The 10,831-nt window shown below is 34.1% G+C and overlaps 2 protein-coding genes across 10 annotated transcripts in view; one reads left to right on the plus strand and one right to left on the minus strand.

The window, feature by feature from the left end:
* PIK3CA (phosphatidylinositol-4,5-bisphosphate 3-kinase catalytic subunit alpha) overlaps window positions 1–10,751 on the plus strand; it is an 80,213-nt gene extending 69,462 nt beyond the window's left edge. For all 9 annotated transcript variants that reach the window (XM_060171998.1, XM_060171992.1, XM_060171991.1 and 6 more), the window contains 4 exons: window positions 1,316–1,486; window positions 2,888–3,005; window positions 3,111–3,262; window positions 4,410–10,751. In XM_060171998.1, coding sequence (XP_060027981.1) covers window positions 1,316–1,486; window positions 2,888–3,005; window positions 3,111–3,262; window positions 4,410–4,680 — 712 coding nt within the window. In that variant the 3' untranslated portion in view covers window positions 4,681–10,751. The remainder of the gene's footprint in view (window positions 1–1,315; window positions 1,487–2,887; window positions 3,006–3,110; window positions 3,263–4,409) is intronic.
* The window catches only part of KCNMB3 (potassium calcium-activated channel subfamily M regulatory beta subunit 3), a 35,779-nt gene continuing 31,849 nt past the window's right edge, over window positions 6,902–10,831 (minus strand). The window contains exon 4 of the mRNA XM_016185960.2: window positions 6,902–10,724. Coding sequence (XP_016041446.1) covers window positions 10,509–10,724 — 216 coding nt within the window. The 3' untranslated portion in view covers window positions 6,902–10,508. The remainder of the gene's footprint in view (window positions 10,725–10,831) is intronic.

Here is a 10,831-nt window from a genome sequence, read left to right on the forward strand (position 1 = left end):
TAATGTTAGTACTCCCATCTTGAGTCAGTTTTGCAGGGAATTTTATGAAAGCGATTAATCTTGCCACTTTCTTGATCTCTGCCCAACCTGCCACAATTCTCTTTAAGTTTTCTGTTACATTTTCTATCTTCCTTGTCATCTTTGCTTCTAACAGTTCTTCTCCTTCTCTTACTAGGGTCTTTGCTAATGAAGCCATTGGGCAAAGGCCACCATTACTTAATAGCACTTCTGTCTGTATGTGGACAGGTGTCAGCTCTTACTGCAGGGTAGAATAACAGAGTAGAATGTTGTTCATATTTATGCTTCTTAAAAAGGAATAGTAGCTAATGTATATAAACTTACCCATGATAGATAAGGTGTGACTTAGGAAGAGCAGACAGGACCATAGGAAAAAATGGACACATAAATATAGATAGGTAGGTAGGTAGATAGTTATAGAAAGAATAGTGAACCCATATCTGTGACCTTGGGAGAACTACAGTAGTTTCCACTGGAGGGAATGAGGACACAGAACTCTGGTGGTGGGAACGATGTTGTGGAATTATACTCCTATTATCTCATAATTTAGTAAATTACTAATAAAAGTTAAAAAATAATTTAAAAAGGGAAGTTACTCTTCTTACTAAATTTTAATAGCTTTTGGTTTCACAAAAGATGTCATTTTGTTACTGTACAATCATTATTTTTATTTTTTTTTAATTTTTTATTTAAGAAAGGATTAGTGAACAAAAACATAAGGTAGGAGGGGTACAACTCCACACAATTCCCACCACCCAATCCCCATAACCCACCCCCTCCCATGGTAGCTTTCCCATTCTCTAGCCCTCTGGGAGCATGGACCCAGGGTCGTTGAACAATCATTATTTTTAAATGAATTAGGTATTTAATTTATTTTCTCTGCATTTCTAATATCAGTAGATCTAACCCACACAAGTAAAACAAATACAGAAATTACTGAGAACTTCTGCCATTCACTGTGATTTAGATATCAACTAAACATCTTTAAATCCACCTGTATTTTAAAATCTGTAAATGTTTATAAAATTTTAATTGCCAAAAAAATTTTCCTGTGCTTTTCTGATGTTTTATGATTAAAGATTCTTAATTTATAATAATAAAAAATGATTGCAGATAGTTTGAAGATTTTTCTAGCTATGTTTGTAATACTACATAAAAGAAACTAAAATCAGGGAGTAAAGGGCCACACATGACAAATTTGCAACCAGAATATTCTCATATTAGCCTAAAGAATATTTGCTGTTTTCAATTTTAAATTCCATCATGTAATCGCAAATGTCTTCATTTCTTTCTCCAGAATGTTACCTTATGGTTGTCTGTCCATTGGTGACTGTGTAGGGCTGATAGAGGTCGTGAGGAATTCTCACACAATCATGCAGATTCAATGCAAAGGGGGCCTGAAGGGGGCCCTGCAGTTCAACAGCCACACACTGCATCAGTGGCTCAAAGACAAGAACAAAGGAGAGATGTGAGTTGATTCTTCTTCTCCTCCTCTGTTAATATATTTTGGTTACTGCTGGTTGTAGATATTTCCAAGTAACATCAGAAAAAATATTGGGTTGTCAGAAAAAATCATGACTTGAGCCAGGAGGTGGCACACCCAGTTAGTTAAGCGCACATAGTACTATGCTCATGGGTCTGGGTTTGAGCCCCTACTGCAGAGGGGAAGCTTCACTAGCAGTGAAACAGATCTTCAGGTGTCTCTCTCTCTCTCTCTCTCTCTCTCTCTCTCTCTCTCTCTAGCTCCCCCACCCCTCTCAGTTTCTGTCTGTCCTGTCAAACAATAAAATAAAAAATTAGAAAAAAGAAGTCATGATGCACTTTTGCATAGGAAAACATAAAAAATATGTCATGACTTTCCCAACAAGCCAGTAATTGTAGTTGCTTTGTGGAAAAATAAATCAACTTGGTCCAGGAGGTGGTGCAGTGGATAAAGCATTAGGTTCTCAAACATGAGGTCCTATGTTTGATCCCGGGCAGCGCATGTCCCAGAATGATATCTGGTTCTTTCTTTCTCCGCCTACGTTTCTAATAAATAATCTTGAAAGAACGGAGGAAGGAAGGGAGGGAGAGAGGGGGAGAGAGAGAGAAAGAGAAAGAGAAAAGAGAGAGAGAAAGAAAGATAGGGGAGAGCGAAAGAAAGAGAAATCAACCTATGAAATATTTGAGATTATTGTGCTTAATTGACCAGAATTACTTATGATTTGGTAATAAGTTGTACATGCAATTTAGGTATCTAAAATGTGTTTTTTCTTACTACATTCTCATTCTTTTTTTTTTTTCTTCCTGGTGCTGAGGCTTCGTACTTGTGACATTCCTCTGCTCACAGTGAATTTTTTTTTTTTCCTTTTGCTTTCAGGAGAGAGAGAGGCAGTGAGGAAAAAGAGAGAGGAAGAGACAGCAAAGCACTAATCCATCTTTCACAGAGCTTCCCTGCCTGGTGCTTATGCTGCCATGTGGTGTTACCTTCAAACTCGTGTCCTCAGTGGACACTGAGGTAAAATATACACACTCCCAAATGCACTGATTTAAAAAAAAAAGTCTAAAATTGCATATTTAAATTTTTAGTTCATTGTTAAGGTAATTAGACAAAACTCATGGACAGAAATGCTACAGAGCGATGAAAAAAGTGATTTTTTTTTTTTTGCTATCTAATTATCCTTTGGTCAGAAAATGTCTAGAAATTTCATTAGTAACCTTTGAAACCTTCAGAATCTCAGAATCCTCAGCTCTTTAGACATAATGACTTCCCACCCTGATGTCAATGATTATTTTCATTGTCTAAATACAAATACCCACCATTTTTTGTAGTTAAGACTGAATCGCTATATTTCATGCCACTCAGGAGGTATTTATTTCTTCTTAACAGATATGATGCAGCCATTGACTTGTTTACACGTTCGTGTGCTGGATATTGTGTCGCTACCTTCATTCTGGGTATTGGAGATCGTCACAATAGTAACATCATGGTTAAGGATGATGGACAAGTAATAATTTTCTCTTTAAAATGTTTTAGCATTCTTGATTTATTAATTCAGGATATAACATTTCTTCATCTGTCAGACTATAACAGAATTTCTTAATTTTGATAGCTGTTTCATATAGATTTTGGACACTTTCTGGATCACAAGAAGAAAAAATTTGGTTATAAACGAGAGCGTGTGCCGTTTGTTCTAACACAGGATTTTTTAATAGTGATCAGTAAAGGAGCCCAAGAGTGTACAAAGACCAGAGAATTTGAGAGGTAAGTTCAAGAAGGCAAAGTCACAGAAGAAGCTATTCTTGCTGCTTTACCAAAATGAATTAATATTTTTAAGGAATATAAAATGATAGACATTTAACATTGTCGCATAAACTTTATAATCTATTTGCATTGTGTAATACTATGAAAGGAAATGGTAAGAAAAATCATTCCAATTTATTGTTAATTAAGCTCTAAAAATAAAGTGATTTTCCCTCACTGCAGAATTAAGATTATAGGGGGCAGGGGTGAGGAAAAAGCGGTCAACAAAGGAAGGAAGGCATCCAGTTGGCTATGGTGGAGAATTATTGGCACTCTGGTGGTGGGCATGGTGTAGCAACTTGAAATTTGAAAAAGGTGTGGACATATAACCTAAAATATATCCAGTGCTGTAAACCACTATTACCTCAAATTTTTTAAAAAATCCTTATACTTTATATTACTTTAAAAGTTTTTTTTTATAGCATTCCATTTTACCTACCTAGGTTCAAACCCCAGGCAATAACCCCAAAAGACTAATTCATACATTTGATAAATTTTATTAAAATTCTAATGTGGGATGGGGAAGATAGCATAATGGTTATGCAAACAGACCCTCATGCCTGAGACTCTGAGCTCCCAGGTTCAATCCTCCATACCACCATAAGTCAGAGCTGAGTAGGACTCTGGTAAAATAAATAAATGATGAATGAATGAATAAATAAATAAATAAATAAAATCATGAAAATAAATTTAAAAAATAAAATTCTATTTTGGTCCATACTCCCAGAGGGATAAAGAATAGGGACTATTCCAATGGAGGAGATGTGACACAGAACTCTGGTGGTGGGAACTATATGGAATTGTATCCCTGTATCTTACAATCTTGTTAATCATTATTGAATCACCAAGAAAAAAGTTCTAAAAATACAATACAATTCTGATGTGCCAGGGATTCTCCCAGGCTTTAGCAATAAAACAGTAGAAGGCTTACTAAGAAAGTGAACACCCTAAAGTGGGCTGGAGAGAGGAGAAGCTACAGGGGACTAAAGAGAACACCATTATATACAGGTTTGTCCCAAAACAATTCTAGAAATGGCCAGTTGAGCAGAGACCTGAAGGTATCAACCACTTGCTCCGTGCTGACCACACTTGTTCTTACTACTTGTAGGTTTCAGGAGATGTGTTACAAGGCTTATCTAGCTATTCGGCAGCATGCGAATCTCTTTATAAATCTTTTCTCAATGATGCTTGGCTCTGGGATGCCAGAACTACAATCTTTTGATGACATTGCCTATATTCGGAAGACCTTAGCGTTAGATAAAACTGAGCAAGAGGCTTTGGAATATTTCATGAAACAGATGAATGATGCACACCATGGTGGCTGGACAACAAAAATGGATTGGATCTTCCACACAATTAAGCAGCATGCTTTGAACTGAAGTGACAAGTGAGAAACGGAAAACTCAGTATCTGGATTCTATCTGGCACTGTTTTAACTACCAACAGACAAAGACTGATTGCATAGGAATTGCACAATCCATGAACAGCATTAGAATTTACAGCCAGAACAGAAATAAAATATGATATAATTTAAATAATGTAAACGCAAACAGGGTTTGACAGCACTAAACTAGTTCATTTCAAAATTAAGCTTTAGAATAATGCGCAATTTCATGTTATGCCTTAAGTCCAAAAAAAGGTAAACTTTGAAGATTGTTTGTATCCTTTTTAAAAAAAAAAAAAAACAGAAAAAAATATATAGAAATGATGGCGAAGGAAAAAAATGATGTTTTTTTTTTTAATCTTGCAAGTGCTCTATGTTTTGAAATGTGGACACAACAAAGTCAATTAATTGCATTAGGTCCAAATAATCTAGAGTTTAACTACATTAAGATTGGAAATAATGAAAATTTCTTCTTTTTCCCATTGCTATCCAATTTATAGTTTGAAGTGAGGTTTTTTTTTTTTTTTTTTTTTGACTCCTTGTTTTATGAAGAAAATGCTTGGGATGAAAGGGATTTTCCTTTTTAATAAATCAAACCTATTGATAATTTTGGGGTCTGACATGCAAAATTTTGGAAGGAAGCAGTCACAAATGAGATATGTTATAATGTGGTGTATGGGAGGGTTTTCTGGACAGTATTTACAAGAATCTGATTCTTATCTTCCAGGGAAATTCTAGACTCCCACAGAGTAAAATAATCATCATATAGAAAGAATGAGCATAAATAGTTCTTGCTCCAGAATTGTACAGTACTGATCTTAAGTTGATTTTTTTTCTCTCTCCTTTTGCAATTGAATACATTTTTCATGCATGTTTTCCAGAAAATAGAAGTGAGTATTAATGTTATTAAAAAGATTATTTTTTTTATTAAAGGCTATTTATATTATAGAAACTATCATTAATATATATTCTTTATTTACATGATCTGTCCATAGTCATGCATTGTTTTGCACCCAAATATTTTATTGTTCATAGTAGCATGGTCAGCTTTTCTTGTGGTCTATGGGTGAGGCTTAGGCACTGTCCCATTTACACCAACGATTAGTGTATAACTTCATAAAGAAAACATTGAATTTCATCATCATCTTTGCTTTTATTTCTTTCTTTCCATGTGAGTAGATTCTCCATCTTACATAGTCTTTTAGATTTGAGAACATCTCAATCATGTTAAACTAGTTACCAAAATTAACACAATGTACAGTATCTTCGTGATTGCTTAAACCCCACTGTTGAGGTAAACTCGGGAATAATACCTTATAACATGGGGGAATAGAAACCATGAACTCCTTACCACTTCAGGCTATTTATTGAACAACTCTAGTAAAAATAGGACTTTGAAACCATTTTAAAATCAAGTCTCATTTCCCAAGGGCTTAAATTCTGACTTACTTAAATCGCATCTCAGCACAGGAAACACTCTTAAATGTCTTGAGAAACATTAACTCAAGGTGTACAGGACTAATGCTAGTCATTCTAGAATCTGATATTTTCTCAGTATTTAAGATGAGTTATTAATGTCCTAGGAAATAACTTTTAGCAAGCACCACACCAGAAAAAGTGCAATAATTCTCTGACAGTTTTCTAGGTTAGGCAGATCACTAGAATACAACTCCATAAAAAGAGACATTGTATTCTCTAGTAAAACAGCATCTCTTATGAATATGAAATCAGTTTCCCATAGTAGAAGTCTTACAAGAGACTCTAATACAAATACTCGAATATTTGACTGTTTTAGAACCCTTAAAGGGGCATTTAAGAACTCTTAAAATTATCTGGAAATTTAGGTACCTCACTAAAGCATGTGTATAGTATGACCAAGAAGAAAAATAAATCTAAAAATTAGGAAAACATTTCTTTAAAGTGTCTTTGAATAGTTAGAAAGAACTTAAATCCATCTTGCATAGAAAACTAGAAAGATTCTTTTACACAAAGAGCCAGAAAAGACTCATTGCTTACTAAAACACCATAACAGTTTGTCTTTAGATACATTCAGCTAACACATACTGACATCTAGACCTTTTCTGTATCGGAATGATTACAGGAAAACTCAGTGAAATGGTACAAATCCAAAACTTTGTTGGAAAAGAAAGACTTAACAGAGAACTGTGTTTTATCCAAGTGCCAAAAAAGCCTTGAGTTTCCTTGTAGAAAATGTATTCTCTATTTACATTCTTCACGACAATCCAGAGAGTGTTCTTTAGCCTCCCCCTGGAACTTCTCCACCATTAAAACACAAACTGCATAATTTATTGTTTATATTTATTTTTCAAGAATTTTTACAACTAAATCATCCTTTTTGAAGAAGTATGGACAGATTTATTCAAAATATAGATTCAGTGCAAACTAAGGAGCCTGGGGAGGTGGCACAGTTAGTAAGATTAAGGTACTGATATTGGAATCTGAGGCCTCAAGTTTGATCTCCAGCAACCCATGAGCCAGAGTGATACTCTGGTGTTCATTCTCTCTCTCTCTCTTTCTTTCCTCTCTCTCTCTCTCTACCCCCGATCTTGTGTTAATAAATAAATAAAATATTTAAAAATAAATGAATAAATTAGTTTAGACAATCTAGAAGCAAAGTAAATTTATTCAATAAATCCAAGAAGACAGCATTAAATCTGTAAGAAAAAAAGAGCAGATAATGCTGAGAAAGCAAAAAACAATTTGGGTTAATGTGTGGGATGACTTGGGGGTGCCCCCTCAATATCAAGGACCCTCTCTATATAGATGGGTCAATTCCATTGACCAGCCATTCTCAATTGGGTCTACAGATTTATCTGATCACTTGAGACAGTCTATGACTGTCTTGAAAGGAAAAAGAAAAACGTGTTTAAAGAAATGAAGTCTAATTTTGAATACATTCTAACAAGAAATAATCATGCTTTAACTTTTGAATCATGTTCTCAGCTATACAAAATTGTTTATCTGGGAGATTTTAGACTGCTGTTAATTTGAAATCTGTTGATCATATTGTGGATATTGGTTGTTTTTTTTTAATAAGATGTTTTTAATTGGATTTTTTTAAGGAAAATGGAATCAGTCGCTATTTTATGATAGAACCTAAACTTTTTTGTGGTTCTTACTGTCCTCTGTAATACTTAGTATCAAAATAATCAACTTAGAGGTTTTCCCTTCTAATCTGCTTTATATTTAAGCCTTTAAGAAATGGGAACCTGGTGAATATACAATGAATTGTAAAATATTTTAATGTGTAACTTTTTCAACTGTGAAACTATCTATGACTTGGGTTTTTTTTTTTTTTTGATGAAAACAGCTGCTGATAAAGTATTTTGTGTAAAGTGTAGTTCTTATGATCAGGAAAATAATGACTTGTATATCAGGAAAATAACCAATTACTTGTATATACCCCTTTGGATTTTATTTTAAATGGATTAGTGATTTCACATAGGTAAAAACACAGTCCATCTGTATTCTTTTTTCCATCACAAATCAAATGATTTGGCATTATAACAAATTATGAACAACCCATCTGTTTTTAAAGACACCATGGAAATTTCACAAGACACAAACTTGGATTTATTTTCTAATGATTTTTGTAAACCCATTTAATTTATATTCATATAGCCTATGCTTGCCAACTCTTTGAAGAAATTTAATTTCCAGCATCATTTTAAAGCCAACAGATTAACTTTTTGTGAATGTTTTAGGTTCCCTTTATTTCTATGTGTGTACAAACTGCAGACCTGGGCTGGACCCACACGTTCAGAATCCTCCTTAAAAACTGATTTTGATGTCTAAGACATCGATAAAACATTTCGGTTTAAAGACCATATGTGGTGTTATGGATTGTGGTGCTTCTATTTAAAAACAACTTTTGTGCTTCAGTTTTTTTTTTTTTTTCTTTTTTGAGAAGAGGGGAATGGGATGGGGTGAGGGTGATGGGTGGGGGAGGGTGTTAAAATGGGTTAGTTGCATATTCATAGCCGTCATGCTAAGATGGAGCACTAAGAAAAGGGTGAAAATTGAACGTCTACTGTGTATGTCATGAGGGAATTGACTCTTCATCAACAATGGTATTGTGAAAGCTGAGCATAGCATTGGCTGGATCCTCAAAGAATAATTCTTGGTGACAGAATAATACAGCTGGGCTGTTTTTTAAAAATATAAACAAACCATTCTTATTTTTAAATTATTACATTAAAATGTAAATGTAGCTTATGTGCCATGGTCTGGGAAGTCCCCCGCTTTACCCCTATTCTCTAAAAACCCTTATTTTCACTTTCTGAAAAGATTTTAGAGTTTGGCAGAAGACAATTATGATCCTGACAGAATTGGATAAGTAACTACCTCAGAAGGATTATAAGGAAAAAACTAAATAAGGGAGACAATTTAATACTACAGACTCTGATATTACAGACATCTCAGAGCACTGTATTTTAGATTTATAATGTTAGTGTTGGCATGCCTTGTTCTTACAGCATGGGAGACATTCAGAAAAAAAAAAATATATATATATATATATATATATTGGCTCAAATTTAATCCATGCAACAGCCATTTGGAAAAAGTTATAATGCCAGGAGATTCATGGTACTAGGTTCTCAAATTTAGCATTTGAAACTAGTTTTCTCTTTTCTTCACTGTTAGGAGAGCTGGTGTGTATATATTGGCACACTTTTGATTTGTATACACTGTTTGCCAGCCTTGGCCAATAGGCATTTTTATAAAGGGTGTGAACATCGAGGGTCTAAAATTCAAAAGAGTTTAGAATTTATTAGAAACCTAGTAAGTTGGGGGTGGGGGTTGTTAAGATTTTAAACAAGCTTATTTCATTCAAGTATTCCACTTGATTAAAGTTATGCACTTCCTTTTTATCAATGTAGTAGCATTCCTCCTGCCTAGTTTTAGATATGTTAATATCACTAGTTATGCAAGCTACTTTGCATAAAGTTACATTTATAAGCCACAAGAAAATCACCTGGCTTAATTTTTACAAAACTACATATAGGAGTTTCAATTGATGGGGAATGGGGGGTGGGAAGTCTAATCAGTCCATTGTACATTTAGAGTAGTTAAGTAACTGGTTTTCACTACCAATAGTAGGCTCCATCCCTTGTGTTGTTAATAGATATGGAAAGGGTTTTTTTAATGCACTTTGTAAGCCATTTAAGTTTAGAGATCTGTTTGAAACCTTATTTAGTCTTTCCTGCAATAATTTTGTGGTTATTCTAGAGCCATATATTTTAGGTGATTCATATTTTTGTTAGTCCTTCTAGATTACCAAGGAGACAAAAGCCTCACTGTTTTATATTTTCTTGGACTATCTCTAATAAGGCTAAACTCCTTAACTATAGCATGAATTTCCAAATGTGACCATTATCTATTGACTTCATTAAAGAAAAACCCCTAATCATATTTTTAAGTTCAGTATCCAAAAAATGGTGGAAGAGATTGGCCTTCATCTGGTTTCTAGAAATGTTTTTGGCTATGAAACCCAAGTTTCAAATGGATTTAGTGGTTTCAAAATCAGTCAGTCCTTGGAATTAATTGAGCTAGATAAAACCTAAAAGAACAAATTCTCTTGGTTGATGGTGTAATGGGTTAGTATCTAGGAGGAATGTGTCACTACCAAAAGGAGACTACTATCAGTGATAGATCAAATGTTTACTTTGGAAGCTTCAAAAAGCAGTTCCCATCATCCATTTAAGACCCACTTAATGTAGCAAATAGATTGCTCTATATTTTGTTACTCAATGAACTGAAGTCCTGTGGTATACTGCATTAATTAGGAGAAGAATGTTTTTTTTATGTTCTTTTAATGGCCCAAATAAGTATTTGACACAGCAAGATGCATGTGTTACTGTACTGAGAATATAGAATAATCATGTCACTAAATTTAAGACCTCTTCCCATTCTTGCAGTTCTAGCAAGAAGTTTGGCCTGTGACTGCACCTCCTGTCTGTGCTCATCAAAAACTGTCAATGTCTGCTTTTCTCTGACTTTGCAGTCTGTATCATCACTCTGCTTATTAAAAAAGAAAAAATTACATTGACTTGTGTGCAAATAATCCTTAACGTATATTTTAAACAAAAGACTGTGAAATTATATCTTCTATTTCTTCTGGTTAC

The sequence above is a fragment of the Erinaceus europaeus genome, chromosome 14 (genome assembly GCF_950295315.1).
Source record: "Erinaceus europaeus chromosome 14, mEriEur2.1, whole genome shotgun sequence".
Lineage (NCBI taxonomy): Eukaryota > Metazoa > Chordata > Mammalia > Eulipotyphla > Erinaceidae > Erinaceus > Erinaceus europaeus.